Here is a 19,991-nt window from a genome sequence, read left to right on the forward strand (position 1 = left end):
CACCGCAGCGACGGTTTTGACCACTGCAGCCCCCACAGCCCACCGCGTCGTTGTCATCGCCGAGCTCGCCTTCTCTATGTTTGTCGGTGTTGCGTCCTCTGTCGTCGTCGTTGCTCGCCTTCCTCCTTACTGCCAGTAAGCACTGTGACTTGGATTTTGATAATACTTGGATGTTGATAATACTCTATTCGCACTTCACAGCCTTCTCCTCGGTGTCTGCTTGCTGGTTTAGGATTTAGTAATTGATTTTGATAATACTTGTTATTTGTTAGTAATTGATTTGCTGATTAGCTGGATTTTCTGAGGTTACTGTTTGCTGGTTTAGTAATAGTTTGCTGAGGTTATTGATTTATTTGTTATTTCTGATTTTCTGTTCATGATTTTTTTGCTGTTATTGTTTGCTAGTTTTGTAATTATTTACTGAGGTTATTGATTTTTTATGGTTTAGTAATTGTTTACTGAGGTTATTGATTATTATTTGTTATTTATGTTCATGATTTTTTTTGCTGAGGTTATTGATTTATTTGTTATTTCTGTTTATAATTTTTTTTTGTTGCATGTTACAGATGGAACAATCACAAAGTAATCCACAGCCACAAGATAATGCTAATCAAGAATTCTAAACTGGTTCTTCTAGGGATAAATCTGATCTAGTTTGGCAATATTTTACAGTGAAGTATGACAAAAATAACAAGGCTCAATATACATGTATTTTCTGCTTGAATACTTACAATGGAAGGGGATATATAGAATGAAATATCACCTTGCAAAAATTTTTGTGCAAATTAAAGTTTGTAATAAAGTCACTGAAGATGTTGAACTTTAATTCAAAAGGCTCTTAGAGGAAAACAAAAAAAAAGATAGAAAAAAAATTTGCAAGTGATTGTTATGATGTGGAAACACAAGCACAAGAAGAGTGTGAATCGCCTAATCCTATATAACCTCCAGCTCCTGCAACAATGGGAGACAAAGTTATGGATAATTTATTATGTGAAATTGTGAAATTTTGAATATTATTAAGTTAGAAATTATTGAATTTATATATTTAAAATTATATATAGTTTTTTTAATAATTTTATTTAATATTTAATTAAACCGATTGAACTCCGGTCGAAACAGTGAACCATTGAACCAGTGATCTTATTGATTTATTGACTAGTCCGGTTGTCGCAATCTTGTCTAAGTGTGAGAAAATTTGGGAATATTGGTTGATAAAAATGTGGTCTATATTTCTATTGGAAATATTGAGAATTAGGTACATGCTCATGTCTTAATTGTGTAAATCATATGCATTCACCTTTTGTATATAAAAAAAATAAAGAAAGAAAGCATTAAAAAGAGGACAAAGGCCTCAAAGAAAAGTAATAATAATCAATGCATATGGGATATGGATTGGAAAGAATGCAAGAATATGTGAAAACTGAAATTATGGGTAGTTAATAGGTTTGCTTTTAGAATTGTATAGGTTGTTATATGTTGGGTGAAAGTTTAAGTTGATCAAAGATTCAAATTCTAACTCACTTAACCATATATATCCTCACCTTGACCTTAACCCATTACAACCCTTGAAAAGTCCTTATGATACTTGCATGCATACATTGAATAATTGCTGATTGTTAGATGAAAAATAAGTCTTAGAAAGTAAGATCAGAAGAGAATTGAGTCAATCAACCCTAAACACTTGAGCGACTAGAGCATATACACATTCGGTGAAGGGTTCGATTGCTCAACTCTATATTTTCACCTATGATTATCTTTTATCTTGCAAGTTTGTAATTCTTTTCTATGACTCAATTCAATTGTGGATGTGACTTGGTTGTTAATGTTTTTAGCCCTTAGTTGTTTATATATGTATTCTTGAAAATTTATTTATTTGAATTAAGTAGATACATATACATAAGGGATAAGTATTGTTTTGGTCCCTAACATTGATGGTCAAAATCGAAACCATCCCCATCGTAATTTTGGATTTAGAATCATCCTTAACGTTTTTTTTTTCGTATTAAAATCGTCATTTTTAATAAAATTTTTAATTTTATTCATAAACTACCCCTATTTTAATAAAAAAATTATAAAATTTTTAAAAAAATAAAAGAAAACAACGCGTTTTGGGAGAGGGGAGGAAACGCGTTTTGGGGGGTGGGTGGCGGGGGGGAGGGGGGAGGAAACGCGAAGGGGGAGGGGAGGAGGCCATCGCCTTCACCGCGGGTTTCCACTGTCACAGGAGGCCATCGCCGCCACTGTTGGGTCCTTCGCCACCGAGCACGAGCAGCGAGAGAGGAGATTTGAAAAGAGAGAGGGAGCACCGGTGGAGGGGAGGAGGCCGCTGCCATAGCCGCCGCTGCCATCACGACACCTACATCGTCGCCGGTCCGCCCACGAGCCGCCGCCAAAAATGTCGCCGCCGTTCATGCATGCTTCTACCGCTGCCGTGGAGTGCGTCGCCGGGAAGGGGAGCCCGACGCGAGGAGGGCATCACGCGAAGGAAAGAGAGGAATCTGAGGCTGAGCTGGGTTCCTGCCACCGTCGATCTGCCCAGCCGCCGTCGCTCCGTCGCCCACGAGCTGCCGGTGGTTCTGCTTCGGCTTCTTCTTCTTGCTTCAGCTTCTGCTCCTTGTTTTGGCCTCTGCTTGCTGCTTTAGCTTGAGCTTTTGCTTCTGCTTCTTGTTGAATTTGTGCTTCTACTTATTGATTTGGCTTTGTGCTTGAACTTCTGCATCTATTTCTGCTTCGATTTCTGCTTTCTGCTTCTGTCTTCTACTTGTGTTGATTTTTCTACTTTCTACTTCTGCTTGTATTTCTGCTTGTGTTGATTTCTATGTTATTTGAATTTTTTTTAATGTTGAATGTTGTGTTATTATTGATTTGAATGTTTTGTTATTGTTGATAATGGATTCTTGAATTTGAATGTATGTTCTGTTGTTATTATTGTTGTGGAAAGAAATGGCTGATAGTGAAAATAGGGGCTGATAGTAGAAATAAGGGATTGGCGATGGTGGAGAATGCATGCAGAATGAACGGTGGTGGCAGGAAATGCAAAATGAATGGTAGTGCAGTTGGGGGTTGGGGGTATTGTTGTCTTTAAAAAATTATTTTATTCAAAAGGACAATTTTAATACAAAAAAAAAAAACGTTAAGGATGATTCTAAATCCAAAATTACGATGGAGACGGTTTCAATTCTGACTCTCAACGTTAGGGATCAAAACAATACTTATTCCTATAAATAATTAGATAGTATTAGGTAGAGTAGTTGCATGCATTTAGATAGATTGCATATGGATAGTTTGTATTGAATAAATGTTGATACTCCTTTTTTGTCTTTCTTGATATTTAGCATGAGGACATGCTATGTTTAAGTGTGGGGAGGTTGATAAACCACAATGTTATGATTTATCTTGTATTGAATTGAGTGAATTTTATCAACTTATTTTGCATTTATTTACTAAAATAGCATGGTTTTGTGAATTTCTCCTAATTGTACTTAATGATTAAAAACATATTTTTTATGCCCTTAAAATTCCTAAATTTAATTCATTTTAATTCCATTCGATACCTTGATATATTTGTTGAGTGATTTCAAGCTTAGAAGACAAAGATGACTTGAAGAAGTGAAGAAAAAGCATACAAAAATGGAAAATTTATGAAGAAAAAGAGTTTGGAGCATTTCATGGTCATGCGTATGTAAAAATCTCAAGTTGTGCGTACGCATGCCTCATGAGTATGCATGACTTAAGGCACATGATTTTAGTTAAGTAAACACGTTGGTCGTGATTTCAAGGCTTCCTTGGGACCAATCTAACTCATTTTTGAAGTATTTCAAGTCAAACTCAAGAAGGATGAAAGAGGGAGCAATTAGGATAATTTAAGAACATGTTTTAGGATAATTTTCTAGAGAGAGAAGCTCCCTCTTCTCTCTAGAATTTAGGATTCTTAGGCTAATTTCTCTTTAGTTTTAGTCTTTGATCTTGTTCTATGGTAGTTTCTTTTATATTTTCCTTGTTCAATTGACTTAATTCTCTTAGTTTTATTTGTTAGTTTCTTTATTTTGTCAATTTTGAATTATGCACTCTATTGTTAATCTCAATTCTCTTTGATGCAATTTAGTATTTTCATGTTTATTGATGTTTGTTTGATTTATTATTATTATTTTCGTTCAATTGGTAGTCTTAGATTTTACTAATTCTTGTAATTTATTATATTTTATGTTTATGCACTTTAAGTGTTTGATGAAATGCTTAAATTAGTTTTAGAGTATATTTTTGCATTCTTGGTTTGGAATGAAATTAACTAGGCCTATTTGATCTTCTCCCGAGTGTCGGTAAATATCATGTCCGAAATATGTTTGACACGTGGACACGACAACTTAGCGAAGTGTCCGTACTTCATAGGTTATGTAGCAAACAATGAAATCAATGGTAATTTTAGATATCAGATACATTGTTTTTAAAATATAAAAAATAAAAATAGAGCCTTAATTTATTTTTAAATTGTTCTCTTATTTTTAAAATAAATAAAATTTCAAAATTTTATATTTTCAATATTTTTAAAATTAAAATGTATTTAAAATTTTAAAAAATAGAGTAAAGTATCGTTTTTGTCCCTAACGTTTAGGATAAGTCTTATTTGTGTTCTTAACGTTTAAATCGTCTTATTGCATTCTTAACGTTTGTAAAAGTGATTCAATGTTATCCTATCATCAATTACACATCATCAGCTTTAATTTGAGTTCTGAAAAACTCTTTTTGAAATTATAATACAAATATTGGGTCAGAATCAATGATCCATTCCGAAAAATAACCCATTAAAAGTTAAAATTAATTCTTGCAATATTTACATAATTTATTTTTTTAGGACATAATTAAACCTGAACACAAATTTTGGGTATAATATTAAAATCAAATGCATTTAAGTGAGATCTAATTAAAAATGAATACATTTAAATGAAAATAATCTGATCTATTAATATAATTAACTGCAGGATAATATTGAATCATTTTTATAAATGTTAAAAAAATAAATAAAACGATTTAAATGTTAGAAACATAAATAAAACTTACTTCAAATATTATGGACAAAAATAATATTTTATTCTGTAAAATTTTTAAGAAGATAAAGTAAGATTTTAATTATTATTTAAAAAATAGAGCAAATTGGGAATTTGGGCAAGGGAAGAGAAAGGCAGAACAAAAGAAGTGAAAAAAAACCCCAACTAGTTGTGTTTGCCAGCATCAGCTGCAAGGAAGGAGCTGCAACAAGCTCGCACCCACACGACTCAATACAAGACAACACAAGACAAGTTTACAGACTTACAGTACCAATCGCACAGAAGCAACAAGAAACAGTTTAGAATGGGAAGGCAAAAAGGTGAAGCCGCAAGAACCAAGGCACGCCCTTCTAGCAGCAGGTTCAGTCTCCTTCTCTCTCTCTCTCTCTCTCTCTCTCTCTCTCTCTCTCTCAACACCAGTAATCAATTTATTTATTTCTTTTTTATTATTTTTATCTTTCTTGCAGTCTCGCCGCCTCGCTCTTGACGTCGACTTCTTCTTCCTCCGCCGCAGCCGCAGCCGCCGTCGGATTCGGTGGTTATGTCGGCAGTTCACGCCTTGATCCTTCTCCTTCTACCGACGACTCTCTCCCATTTCCCGTATGTCCCTACGGATTCTTTCTCTCTCTTTATTTAGCATTCTAGATTCTTAACTGTACGAGCTGAGTTTGAATTAACCATGATTGTTTTGTGTATATCAAATAAGCATATTGCTATTGTGATTAATGTTAGTAGCTTTAATCTCAGTTATTAATCAATGATCAGGCTCCTCTGAAGTGTGTACTTTAAAGAGTAAAGTGTAATATTTGAACTGTCGATTTAAAAAATTTAATGGCACAGAATACATGATTGGTTGTGCATGATCTTATGTCTAATTATATCTCGAAAATTCAATTTTTTCATCAATGGTTTTAGTTTTCCCATCAATGGTTTAAATGTCACCCTTTACCTTCTACACTTTAGAGGATCCAAGTTTCTTGGTTGGGTCATGACCATTCTCTTAATGAAATAACGTTGTCATTAATGCTTTATACCTTTCTTTAATATCTAAATTGTTTTTGTCTTGATATGCAGGATGTAGATAGCGAAATCGCGGTGCACTTGAAGAGGCTAGGCAGGAAGGATCCCACTACTAAGGTAATTTTTGGATCAACTTGGGGTACTATTTGATGACAATGTCATGTGAACTAGTTATGATATTCTTTGTGCATCTTTTGGTGCACCTTGTCCTGTTCCTCTTTGAGCTTGCAACTTTCCAGCTTTATGAATTAGCCAATCATAGATGATAAAAAATAAAGCATGCTTAAAGGTAATGGAACTGTATAGATTTTGATGTTTGCTCCCTTTAAAGATGATGGTGCCACTGCCACTTGTGTCTATTACTATTTTGCTATCTGTTGTTGAGATGCTTCTAATTTGGCTTAATGATTTATTCAGTGTCTCCAGTGATCATTGTGGTTGGTCTGGTCATGAATCTATTCTTATGTTATATGGTACCAGTATCTCATTGATTTTGCTGTTTTTGCCCTTTATCTGTCCCCCTTTTTTATTTTTATTCTTTATTTGCAGCTTAAGGCGTTGGGAGCTTTATCTGTGCTGCTTCAACAAAAATCTGCAAAGGACGTTCTTCTAATTGTTCCCCAATGGGTATGCAATTTTAATATGATGATAATTCATTTGTGCCATCAAATGGCTTTATGACCTTATTAAAAATTATAAATGTGCTCATCTCATGTGTCAAAGACACTTATTTTGATATCATGCTATGTAAATTGCTCTTATGTAGGCATTTGAATATAAAAAGCTATTGATGGACTACAATAGGGAGGTTCGGCGGGCCACTCATGATACAATGACCACTCTTGTTGTCTCTATTGGGTTAGAACTTTTTCCAGGCACATCTTGCTTTTTCTACTGTATAACTTTATGCTATCTGAATGCATGCAAGTTTAAAAAGTATATTGGTATTTTTTACCCTTCTTAAGTAATATTAATGTAAGTTATTTTCACACTTCATTGCTGGATGTTAGTAGGTGTGATACTCACTGAACTTCTAGTTTTAATTCTGCCATTTGAATGCTTTCATCAATAGCTTCTGAGAAGCCAAACATCTATGTAGTCTACCAACATCTACAAAAGCTTTTCTGACTAGGTGGGAGCTTTTAGTAACCAGATATCCTTTTATTTAGGTGTACCTAGCATCTAAATTTTATTTGAATGAATTTTATTGTTAGTTATTTATTTGTGTTATTTGTCCATTAATACATCTGAATATGCTGGAGTGGATATCTTTTCTTTAGGTGTACCCAACAACTAAATTTTTTTTGAATGAATTTTATTGTTAGTTATTTATTTATATTATTTGTCCATCAATACCTGATCCTTATCTGAATATGCTGGAGTGGACATCATTCACAGAGATTTTATATTTGACTTCTCACCCCTTTCTCAGGAGAGATTTGGCTCCACATCTGAAGACTTTGATGGGACCATGGTGGTTTGCGCAATTTGATCCAGCCTATGAAGTTTCTCAGGCAGCAAAAAGGTCTTTGCAGGTTTGCTACATTGGTTTTTATCTAACTACTGTTTGTTTTAAATGATCCCATTTCATTGTTGGAAGTAGAAAAGATTAGCTATATTTTTTATGAATCTGTTGCTTGTTTCATTCATGCATGTGCTTTCAACTTCGTTCTGTGGGTAACACAAATGATCTGTCGAATATTTACTTGAGTATTATGTGTAGAAGGATTAATGGCTAGCTATTGCTCAGAACTTCTAGTGTTCACTTTAATTTTTATATTACAGTTTTTGTGGAATTGAGGAGGGAGCCACAAGGAGAATCTTCTTCTATGATTAGTGATTTTACATTAGAAAAGACTCAACTCCTTTTGATTTTCCAGTTGATTGATATATTCATTAAATCCTAGATTGTAGTTCTTGTTTTGGTTGAAATATAAAATCTTTTATTTGTTTATTTTTCCCCTCCACTGCTCTCAGATGAAGTTCTATGATGGAGGAAAGGTTTTCTGGATAGTATTGTCACCGTCATATACTGAATACTCTAACCTGTAAAGTTGCACTTAACTTTGTAAAGTCCTCATATATATGTAAAAGATATTTATGAACTATGGTTTGGTGTTCAAAATGATTTGCAATGATCCTCAATTATGTTTTGTGATATATGTGGTTGATTCTTTGTTTAATTTTGGCAGGCAGCCTTCCCCGCACACGAAAAAAGACTTGATGCTTTGATTTTATGCACAACAGAGATATTCATGTATTTAGAAGAAAACCTAAAACTCACACCACAAAATTTATCTGACAAGGCTGTAGCTTCGGATGAGCTGGAAGAGATTTACCAGCAGGTGTATAGCAAAAATCACCTTTCTATATATAAAACATTTTAAGTTGAACTTTCAGTTTTATTGGTTAACACTGCTTCATCTTTTTTATTGACTAGGATAGATAGTATCCTGAGTTGTAAATTGTAAGGATGCAAGTCCCCTTTTTGGCATAGCAGGTTCTAGATAAGTGTTTTCTTGGGTATGTTTTTGAAAAAAATTTAAAATAACAGTGGACACCTTCACTTCAGGCTTGTTTTCTATTTTGCTTCCATGGTATGGTTGGATATACAATTAGAATCTGTTTATATGCAGAGACCTATTTTGGTGTTTTTGAGATTATCTTGTGTTCAAATTAGTCAGATTATCCAGAAGCCATAGAAATCATCACGGAGAGAGGATTTACCTGGAACCAGGAAGAAATAAACAGACTTTTGATTTCATTGAACATCCAAAGTACAATGCATCTCTGTTTTGTCAATCCAGTCATAAATTGTAAAAGCCATATTTATTCTATATCTTTGCCTGTTTAGTAACACCCTTAATCTTATGCAAAATCCTTAAAAGGCACTGATAAATAGATAAGAGGAGTATTTCACTTATTATGCATCAATATATTCTGGGTCTGTTAATATTCGTCCAAAGTAATGAATGGTTGAGGATATAAGTACATCCTGATGCGTCTAGAAGTTTTATCCTCTCGGAGTGATTTATTATTTTTTTTAAACTAGACCCATGTTGATGAATCACAAGAACTGAGTATATGTGCCTGTAGCCCCAACTAAATTGTACCTGATTTGAGTGGCACATACTTATTGTTTTCTTTTCATCCCCTTTTCTGCACCATTCTTACTATTATTACTGTTATCTCACCTGTTTTCTTTTACTTTGCAGTTTGGATATTCAGTATTTTCAGTATTTTACATATTTGAATTTTCTTTGTTAGACCATTAATTTTTATTTCCTGAGGCTTCTCCATTTTGGTTTTACAGGTGATATCATCAACATTGCTAGCATTGGCCACACTTCTTGATGTTCTAATTTGCCAGCAAGAACGACCTGGCTTTGAGAACGTAACTGCTGAACCTAAACATGCTGCAAAAGCCAGGGTGACTGCTGTTTCTTTTGCTGAAAAGCTATTAATGGATCATAAAAATTTTCTAGACTTCCTGAAGTCACAAAGACCTGCTATCCGATCAGCTACTTATAACTTGTTGAAGAGCTTAATAAAAAATATACCACAGGTGATTAATGATGGAAATATAAAAACTCTTGCCACTGCAATTCTTGGTGCTTTCAATGAGAAGGAGACAACTTGTCATCGCTCGATGTGGGATGTAATATTACTTTTCTCTAGAGGATTCCCTGATGGTTGGACCTCCATGAATGTTCAGAAAGGCATACTGAATCCATTTTGGAATTTCCTTAGAAATGGGTGCTTTGGTTCCCAGCAGATTTCATATCCAGCTTTGGTTTTATTCTTGGATAGTGTGCCTCCTAAGTCTATAGAAGGGGATAAATTTTTTCCCGAGTTTTTCAAGAACTTGTGGATAGGAAAGAGAACTTCTCTATCTACAGATAGAACAGCATTTTTCCAGGCTTTCAAAGAATGTTTTCTTTGGTCACTGAAAAATGCGTCAAGGTACAAATTATCCCATTCATTGTGGCCATCTGCATTTAGAAGATATATTCATTTTTGTGCCTGTCCCTGGCCCTCACTTTAACAAAAAAAAAGGAATATTGATGCAATAATTTCTTTCTGTAACCCAACTCTCTTCTGTTTGTATCAGATTTAATGATGGAGTGGACTCAATCAGGAATTTCCAAGTCACTCTTGTTGATAAAGTCCTAGTAAAGCATTTATGGCAGGATTTCCTTACAGCTGGAAACATGGAAGCTTATGACATAATCAATTCAGGAAAAGCTGCAGATTCATCTGAGGAAACTCTTAACAAGAAGACAGTGCTGAATACGAAGGATCCAATGCCCTATTTGCAAGAGTTGGGAAAAAGCCTTATTGAAATCCTTTCAGGAATTTATGTGTTAGATAGGAATTTTATGACTGTTTTTGTTTTGGAACTTGAAAAGAATTACATGGGCATTCTTCAGCAAGCAAGTAATGTGGAGCTCATTGAACGGATCATCTTGTTCATGTCATTGCTGGAGCAACATGCAGTGGTTAAAGGTGCAAGTTGGCCGTTGGTCTATATTGTTGGACCATTGTTGGCAAAGTCTTTCTCGATTATTAGATCATCCGTAAGTTGATATTAGTAACTTGTGGCACTTTATGTGGTCTTCTCTTACTTTTTTAAATTCATTTATATATGTTTGCTAGTGAAAACTAAAATATACGTTGAAGTTATTCTCTATTTTTTGTTTTAAAATCCTCCTCCTCCTCCTCTCTCTCACTAAAACAATATTGCCATTGTTGTTGACCCATTAAAAATAGGGGTTAAAAAGTTGCATAGGATTTTGGAATTGTTAAGTTATTAGATTTCTATGGGATCACTTGATGAAGAAAAAATGTTTTCTCCCAATACTCCTGAACTCACTTTGCTTTAATATATCAGGATACTCCATGTACTGTGGGACTTCTATCTGTTCCTGTCTCCATATTTGGACCACAAAAGATAGTCCAAGAAGTTTTTATTCAAAACAGAGGGTACTGTTCTAGTCAGCTTTCAAATGATGAATTGGAAGCTGAGGATTTTATGCAAATCTTCAAGAGTATTTTTGTTCCTTGGTGTCTACAGGAAAATAAAACCTCTACCAAAGCCAGACTGGATTTGTTGTTGGCACTACTAGATGATGAATATTTTTCTGAACAATGGTCTTTCATTATCGACTATGTTGTTAACCGAAGTTCTCCTGGATGCCAACCTGGGGTGGTGGATGCCACCCATGCTGCAATGTTGGCTATGCTCCTTGAAAAAGCAAGGAATGAGATTATGAATAGGAAAAAGAGAGATTATTCAGGTCATAAAAAGGGCACTCATGCTGAAGATTGGCATCATGAACACTTGGAATCATTTGCTATTTCTATTTGCCGTTCTTTGCCTCCTTTTAGTGCTTCTCATGTGCAATTTATGTGGTAAGTCAGTTATTTAATCTGAAGCATGTTGTCGTAATATACATTATAAGTTTACTTGTTAAATAAGACGAAATGATCCAATAATGTGACTATTACGTTATAAGTATTTTCCATTTATAAATTAAGATAGTATTATGGGTTGAAGTGGTTCAACCTTGTGTGTTTTTATCGTTTTTAGGGGATGAGGAATAAGGGGAAGTGACAAATTGAACTGGTGGAGTCTTTTGTTTTCTTGCCTCTTGAGTGGATAAAGGATTTTGTGGTGATGACATGGCAGCTTATATTTTTCATCTTCCATGCATTGTTGATTTTACAAAATGCATGCGAAGTCTATATTTATTGTGCTCTTATTGTATTTCAAACGCCTGTAAAAGAGAAATATAAGATTGATAATATCGTTGACTCTTTGATCGCATATCTTTTGCAGCTCTCTTATTGGTGGTTCGACAGAAGGAAATTCTACAGCTTTTCTGTCGAGAAGTTCATTGATTCTCATCTACAAGGACATCCTCCGGAAATTAATAAGTTTTATTCAGGTTTCACCTTTTCTTTGGGTACAGAATACAGCTTCTGTGTTAAGCGATGATGCAAAGTTATGTGTGGAAGATGATAGTTCTCTCAACATTGTTGAGATTGCTAAGTTTGCTCTCGAGATACTTGATGGTAGTTTCTTTTGCCTAAAGACACTTGATGGGGAAAGTGGACTTGTATCAGGAATTCTGTCTGCAATCTTTGTCATTGAGTGGGAGTCTAATTTAATTAAAGCTCTTGATGATTCGCTTGATGACAAATCAATGATTAAAACGAAAGCCAGGTTGTCATTTGGTGAATTTGTGTGCGCTTTCCGCAATAAGTTAAATGTTCAATTTATGAAAAGCCTTTGCTTAGATAGCCGCAAGAGGTTGTTGAATATCTTAATTCAATCAGTAAGGTCTGCAGTGTTTGTTGAAGACGAACTAATAAATGAGAGAATCATATCATTGTGCTTTACCTGGGTGCTTCAAATTCTTGAGTACGTCTGTTTGAATGAAGATGAGGAACAAACTCTGCTACATCTGCTGCTTAGCAAGGGTGAAATGTGGCCTGTGTTTGTGGTTCCAAGTTTCAGCTTGACAAAGGTATTGGAATATTTGATTAATGGTACTCTCTATTATGTCAGTGTTATCTTTTTTTATTTTTTATTTTTTAGATGTGTACTGTTTTAGATGGTGAACCTTGACCACATGCTTCTGTTACTTTGTTTATCTCCATTTCTGGGGTATAAGATTGCATTAATCTACCATCCTTAAGAAACCTCATGTGCTGGGCCACCCATTCATATTTACTTGTTTGCATTATAGAATGAATTGTATGTGTTACTGGTTTATTTTTCTGGACATATTGGTGGTGCAATGCATTGTAAGTCACATTTGGTTGGACATAGGCTTCACCATGGAGACAACCCATGATATTTATTAATTCATGTCGAATGTTTTTCAGTGCTTTTCATCTGTTAATTGGCAAATTTTATATGTAAGTGCTCAAATAATTATTAATTCCTTGTACCAAAAGGTGCTGCATGCATTGATGAATTTAACTGTGTATAGGGAACTATGTGGTTTGAACATATAGTAAAAGTTAAGCCCAATATACAATGAAAATTTGACCACCAATTATACCAAATGCAGGCTTCAGGACATCAGAAGTTTGTAGCATTAATTGACAAGTTAATCACGACGATTGGGATTGATAAGTTTATCCTGGGATATTCAATGCACAAGCAATCTACACTTGAAGTAAGTCAAGAGGGTGCCTCTCCTGCTTGTCTAGCTGCTGAAATACTATGTACATGGAGATGGCCAGGGAACAGTGCTGTGTCTTCTTTCTTACCTTCACTTGCTGCATATGCCAAAAGAACTATTTCTCCCCAGGCAAGCCTGTTAGATGAAACATTGAGTATCTTGCTTGATGGCGCTCTTGTTTATGGATGCAATGATACAAAGAGTTATGTTACTATGTGGCCAGTACCAGTTGATGAAGTGGAAGGCATTCAAGCACCATTCTTAAGAGCTCTTGTTGCCTTTCTGTCTACTTTGTTCAAAGAGAAGATATGGGGGGCAGAGAAGGCATTGAGTCTACTTGAGCTCCTTGTAAATAAGCTTTTCATTGGTGAAGCTGTTAATACAAATTGTCTTAACATTCTTCCTTTGCTTATAAGTATACTTCTAGAACCATTGTACAATGATATGGAGCCTGGCAGAGATGCTCAACCTTGTTCTTCAGAAGAAAATTTTGTCCAAAATACTATGATAGACTGGCTGGAGAGGACTCTAAGGCTCCCACCTTTGGTCACGTGGAAAACAGGACAAGGTGAATTCCTTTTCCTTCCAATCTATAAACACACGTTAGTTCAAATCTCTCTAAAGAGACTTTATATTTGGCAGGACAGGGTTAAACAAAAGTTACACATTTGTTTTGTGCATAAATGCATCTATGGGCTTGTGCAATTTTTAATTGCTCCGAATAATTTTTATCCCGAATGAGAAAACTTAGTACCAGAATTAAATACATGTTTCTGATGAAAATGTTCATGACTCCTGCAGATATGGAAAATTGGCTTCAGTTGGTTATAGCATGTTACCCATTCAGTGCAATAGGTGGTCCTCAAGCGATAAAGCCAGCAAGAAGTGTCAGTGCTGATGAGAGGAAACTTTTGTATGAATTATTCCAGAAGCAAAGGAATGTTGCTGGTGAATCTGCATTTGTCAACCAGCTTCCAGTGGTCCAGATGCTGCTATCAGAACTAATGGTTGTTTCAGTAGGCTATTGCTTGAATGAATTTAGTGATGAAGATTGGGACTTCCTGTTTTCTAACCTAAGGTCTTGGATTCAATCAACAGTTGTTAAGATGGAGGATGTAGCTGAAAATGTAAATGGTCTTGTTGACAGTTCATCGGATAATTTAGATCTGATGTATAAGAAAATTGAGGAAACAGTTTTGATTTCAGATCCATTTCCTATAAAGATTTGTGAAAATGCTCTGTTGTCATTTTCACTTCTCCTTAAGCAGTGTAAACTTCAACAAGCTGAAGAAGGAGATAATTTGAATACAATGAAATCAGAAAAATTGGAATCTGTTAAAGATCGAATTTTAGAGGGTATCCTTCGCCTATTATTTTGTACTGGCATTTCTGAGGCTATTGTAAATGCATGTTTCAAAGAAGCTGCATCAGTTATTGCATCATCACGTGTTGAATACACCTACTTCTGGGAATTGGTAGCTTCTTGTGTTATTAACTCCTCATCACAAGCTAGGGATAGAGCTGTGAAATCAGTGGAATTTTGGGGATTAAGTGAAGGTCCCATTAGCTCGTTGTATGCTATACTTTTCACTTCGAAGCCAATTCCTTTATTGCAGTTTGCTGCATATTTTGTTCTTTCAAATGAGCCCGTTATAAGCATGGCTGTCGTCGAAGATAATGTTAGTAACTCAGATATGTACGCGGGTAGTGACCAGGAATTAACCATAGAAGAAAAGGTCCATTTGAAACAGGAAATATCTTCCATGGTTGAAAAGGCACCTTTTGAGGTTCTTGAAATGGACTTACTTGCACAACAACGAGTAAGGACACTTAGCTTCATATGTGAAGCATTTCTTTTTAATGTCTATTTATAGGTTTTCTTGGGTTTTCCATTTCATCTCTGATATTCATTCTATCCAACAAAATCTGCAGGTAAACCTCTTCCTTGCTTGGTCAATGTTGATATCACATCTATGTTCATTGCCTTCATCATCATCTTTGAGGGAGAGACTGATCCAGTACATACAAGACTCTGCTACTTCAGTTATCTTAGATTGTCTTTTTCAGCATATTCCTCTAGATATTTCCATGATTCAGAGTTTGAAAAAGAAAGATGCAGAGCTTTCTGGTGGTTTATCAGAAGCTGCAAGTGCTGCCACCCGTGCCATAACAACTGGTTCGTTGTTTACTTCTGTGGAATCTCTCTGGCCTGTTGAATTGGTGAAAATTTCATCTCTTGCTGGTGCAATGTATGGCTTGATGCTTCGTGTTCTTCCTGCATATGTACGTGGTTGGTTCAGTGATTTGCGTGATCGTAACACTTCAGCTGCTATTGAATCCTTTACGAGGACTTGCTGTAGCCCTCCTCTCATTGCAAATGAATTGTCATTGGTATGCTTTAGTTTCTTCTCCACAAAAAGTAGTCTGCTGTGTGATGATTTTATTTTATTTTGATGATAGAAAAGCTTTTAGTGTTAACTAAGTGTAGAAACTCCTTTTCCCTGTGTCACATGATATAATCAACACGTTTGTTATAAGAAATAAATGATAGGAAAGTAATACATTAGTGGAATGATGTAGTAGTGCTATAGTCAGATCACTAATGTCATATAGTCATATCCAAGTTACAAGATATGTTTTGCACGCACTATGAAGGAGCTTACTTGGGTAGATCTAAACTTCTGATTGGATATATTTTAGGGTACAATTGGGAATCTGATTTTGTGCTTTGAACATTTATACTTATTTGGTTAAGCATGCAATTAGTTTATAAATAATCTGAGTTCTGATATATACATGTTATCTTAAATACAGATTAAGAGGGAAAACTATTCTGATGAGAATTTCTCAGTTAGTGTAAGCAAAGCAGCAAATGAGGTGGTTGCTACTTACACAAAGGATGAAACGGGAATGGATTTAGTCATTCGCCTGCCAGCATCTTATCCGCTAAGGCCTGTAGACGTTGATTGTACAAGGAGCCTAGGGATAAGTGAGACCAAGCAAAGGAAATGGTTGATGTCAATGATGCTATTTGTTCGTAATCAGGTAATTTGTTATGGACTGTGGTTAAGTTTTACATCATGTCTTTGCCTTCTGTTTATGTTGCTCTATTCTGAAAAATGCCTAGAATTACCAATTGAATTGTAGTGTCAAAACCTCAAATATTTTGCAATTTTATGTAGTTCACAGGTAATTCATATATTTTTGTTGGCTACATTTTACTAGTTGTTGCTGAACTTTATACACCTTACATTGTGATATATGGTGGAAACTGAAATCAATGTATTAGTACTTATCAGAGCATATTTGCACCAAAGCTGACAATTCCTTTTTCTGTTCCTGTAGAATGGAGCTTTAGCAGAAGCTATAGGAATTTGGAAGCGCAATTTTGATAAAGAATTTGAAGGTGTTGAGGAGTGCCCAATCTGTTACAGTGTCATCCACACTACCAACCACAGCCTTCCTCGCCTTGCTTGCAAGACGTGCAAACACAAATTTCATTCTGCTTGTCTTTATAAATGGTTTTCAACTTCTCACAAATCGTCTTGCCCATTGTGTCAGTCTCCCTTCTGAGTTTACTACTACTGCAGTGATGAATATCGCCGATTTTGCATGCTGCATATATGGTCAGAATGTGTAGATGCCACAGAATCATCCCTTATGTGTGAACATCCGAATTATGGCTGCGCCTTGCATATGGAAACTAGTTCGCAAAGCTTATAATTTTATGAATCCAACTCCTTTCCATTAAGCTTTTCTTCAAGCAGTGTGTTGAACTCGGTGAGCCGAGGAGGAAGCTTGTCTGTGATTTTTCAGCGACAACTAACAGGGATGACATCTCTACTACTAAGGCTAGAGAAAGATATCATTCTCCCCTCTGACTTATCAGATACCATCTTTTCAAATTTCTTGTCTTGATTAGTTTTTCGCCACCACAGTAATAATAGTTTTGTTGTGTGTTGGTTATGTCTAGAATAGGGTCGGTTCCAAAACAGTGGAGGTTCTACAGAGTACAGACAATAACATTTTTGTAATCTAGAGAATTAACATGTGATCAAAGATTTGTTTGAACAAGAACAGTTGTATATGTACATATTATTCAGTTATCTATATTCACCAATGAGCCATGGGAACTTTTTTAAGTACAAAAACTCGACCGATATAGCCTGTTATCCAATATGCATTTGCCTGTATCAGTCTTTATATTGGTCATTGACTTGTAATTTACAACCATTTGGTATTTTCAATGATTGCAAAGATTGGAAGTTCAAATATAGTGTCAATTTTACTATATGGCTATCAAGTGAAAATAAATGGAAGCAAAACGATGGAGAATATTTTAGCTTAATAAATCATTAGTTGACATAAGATTAGTTAATTTGGTTGAACATTTTACACTGCTAGAAATGTTAATCACTTAATCTCTATAAATATTCACAATATCTGTATTCATCTCCTCACCCATAAACTATCAATTCTCTAACGTCTGCCAGCTTATAATACTATATTTAAGATATGGAATCCTACCGAATTCCGGTAAAAATTGGCATATACAAACAAAATTAGATCCATACAATATGATTGACATATGACGTGTAAGACTCAAGACCAGAATTCCTAGCGTTGTAGAGGTCATTCCGTCTGGTATTTAACCTATTCTTGCTGATATTTATGATTTATATTCATAACATCGATATAAGTAAACTCATGCATATAATTTGCCACTTTTAATCATTGGCATTGCCCAATATAAATGGCTTTAAATATAACTATTATTTAGGTTAGATGAAAAAATTGAAGAATATAACATGACAAACTTTGCCAATAATAGATGATATAATGTGCGCCATGACTTCTTAATCCAATCTGAATCACTCTCCTTTAAAGTGCTCTAAAGTGGGAAAGTTAGTAAGATAAAAAATTAAAAGTTTAGTCACTCTTGAATTAAGATAATAGAATCCATGGTGTAAATTACAAAATTAACAATAATTAAACGGATACTTTCTTACTGTACTAATGTTGTCATTTTAAAAAATCTTTTTCCCTCTAATCCATTCATGTACATTACAGTGTCCTTCACCTCATAGAAATATTGATTGCTCTTGTTCATGCACTTTTCTCGAAGAAAGATTGGAGTTAATTTAGTCAAATTTTAGTTTTATCAATCACTTTTAATACAAAAAATAAAAAATATACATGTATACATAAAGCTAGTACTATAATTATTTTTCTAAAAAGGAAAATATACATAAGAAATATACAACAATGCCAAAGATTATTTAACGTTTTAATATATCTATATATCCATTAAGGTTGTTCAAATGATCATCTCAGCTCCACCACAATATATATAAAACACCCCATTATTTTCTTTCATTCCCGTATCTCTCAAAAGACACATTGCTCTTGTGGTTTGGGAAAGCATTAGCAAGAAAGTTTAATAACACATTTAGCAGTTGGGATTCAAAAGCTGAAGAGAAACTGATTAACATGGTGGTGCCTGAAATAATAGAGGAAAAAGAGCGCAACAAGAGAATCATCAGAGACTTATACAAAGCCATAATCTCCAAAGACGCGGACAAATTGCATCTCCTTCTTGCCCCAAACTTAGAATGGTGGTTCCATGGCCCACAACGTCATCGCCACCATTTGATTCCGTTGCTAACATGCACTTCTTCTTCAGCATCATCATCAAACCCTTTTGTTCCTCATCTCATAGAAGAGTTTGGATTGGTGATTATCGCTGAAGGGTACGATAAGGTGAACAACGTGTGGTGGGTGCATGCATGGACTATTACCGTTGACGGGGTCATTACTCAGATCAGAGAGTATCTCAACACTTCGGTGATTGTCACTAAGCTTAGGAAGCATTTGGATGCTGATGATGATGATGCTTGTTACTCTTCCATGGGTCATTGCGTTTGGAAGAGCAAGCTCGTTGATGACTCTGTGCCTGGAATTATTCTTGCAATATAGCGGTAACTCACTAACTCCGCTAGGGGTTGCAGCAGCAACCCTATCTATGGTTGCCCAACCGGTACGGTTGAGGATATATATATATATAACCAAAAACCTTTTAATTACTAAATCAAGAACTTTCAGTCAAAAGTTTAACATTTTTTTTATAAAAACTAAATCTATTTATTAGAGATATGTAAATACTAAATTACAATTTCAAGATTTTATTAGATTATTGAATATTGTATTATTTTATAATTCGCGGATTAAGTGCGGGTAGAGTTAGGGTTGACATGTTATAAATTCACAGGTAAGGTAAGGTTGAGTTTTAGCGAAAAATCAATCTACGAGTAAGAATAGAATTATGTCTAAACCCTATCCTACCCTACCAATTGTCATCTCCAAATTCCATAATATTTGTATTTATTATTGTTGTGATTTCATTCAATAATTGAGTTTCATGTTTTTATTTATAGGTGTTCAAATTAAATCATTCATTCAATTCGATTCAATTCAAATCGAAAACGGACTAAAACTTGCACTAATTTAAATTTGATTAGAGTATGAATTGAATCTGATTGAATTTTAAATCTACTTTTCAAAATCAATCCAATCCCATTCAAATCCTACAATGTGATATAATATTATTTTTTATTATTATATTTAAAATTTTAACTATAATATATTCATTGTTATATTTTTTATCTTATTCATGTATTATTATTATTTAGTTAATATTTTATGAATTTAAAAAGGAATTTATTTTTTTATTTTA

General features: G+C 34.6%; 2 protein-coding genes across 3 annotated transcripts; both read left to right on the plus strand.

Moving 5' to 3' along the window:
• Nucleotides 1–5,159: 5,159 nt before the first annotated feature.
• Nucleotides 5,160–17,409, plus strand: LOC107606900 (HEAT/U-box domain-containing protein). 2 transcript variants are annotated; one of them, XM_088493539.1, is made up of 16 exons: nt 5,160–5,405; nt 5,513–5,645; nt 6,120–6,182; nt 6,615–6,692; nt 6,832–6,923; nt 7,498–7,600; nt 8,258–8,410; nt 9,379–10,028; nt 10,177–10,642; nt 10,957–11,477; nt 11,905–12,595; nt 13,145–13,826; nt 14,060–15,078; nt 15,191–15,649; nt 16,073–16,303; nt 16,604–17,409. In XM_088493539.1, the coding sequence occupies exons 1-16, from the start codon at nt 5,350–5,352 to the stop codon at nt 16,829–16,831; spliced, it is 5,625 nt and encodes a 1,874-aa protein (XP_088349665.1). In that variant the 5' UTR covers nt 5,160–5,349; the 3' UTR covers nt 16,832–17,409. The 2 variants fall into 2 exon arrangements, with proteins under 2 accessions (XP_088349665.1, XP_088349666.1); XM_088493540.1 differs by lacking the exons at nt 5,160–5,405; nt 5,513–5,645; nt 6,120–6,182; nt 6,615–6,692; nt 6,832–6,923 and having other exon boundaries at nt 7,513–7,590.
• A 1,339-nt stretch (nt 17,410–18,748) lies between these two features.
• LOC107606901 (wound-induced protein 1-like) lies at nt 18,749–19,234 on the plus strand. Its single transcript, XM_016308904.3, has one exon. It carries the CDS (start codon nt 18,749–18,751, stop codon nt 19,232–19,234), a length of 486 nt encoding a protein of 161 aa, XP_016164390.1.
• The last annotated feature ends 757 nt before the right edge of the window (nt 19,235–19,991 follow it).

This window comes from Arachis ipaensis, chromosome B7 (genome assembly GCF_059453495.1).
Source record: "Arachis ipaensis isolate K30076 ecotype BB chromosome B7, ASM5945349v1, whole genome shotgun sequence".
In the NCBI taxonomy this organism is placed as follows: domain Eukaryota; kingdom Viridiplantae; phylum Streptophyta; class Magnoliopsida; order Fabales; family Fabaceae; genus Arachis; species Arachis ipaensis.

What these genes read in the sequence shown, in the direction of transcription:
- LOC107606900 (XM_088493539.1), top strand. Translation starts at nt 5,350, where the DNA reads ATGGGAAGGCAAAAAGGTGAAGCCGCAAGAACCAAGGCACGCCCTTCT. An exon ending in TCTCATGTGCAATTTATGTG is followed by an intron (nt 11,478 to 11,904) that starts GTAAGTCAGTTA and finishes TATCTTTTGCAG; the next exon opens with CTCTCTTATTGGTGGTTCGA. An exon ending in TTGCAAATGAATTGTCATTG is followed by an intron (nt 15,650 to 16,072) that starts GTATGCTTTAGT and finishes TCTTAAATACAG; the next exon opens with ATTAAGAGGGAAAACTATTC.
- LOC107606901 (XM_016308904.3), top strand. Translation starts at nt 18,749, where the DNA reads ATGGTGGTGCCTGAAATAATAGAGGAAAAAGAGCGCAACAAGAGAATC.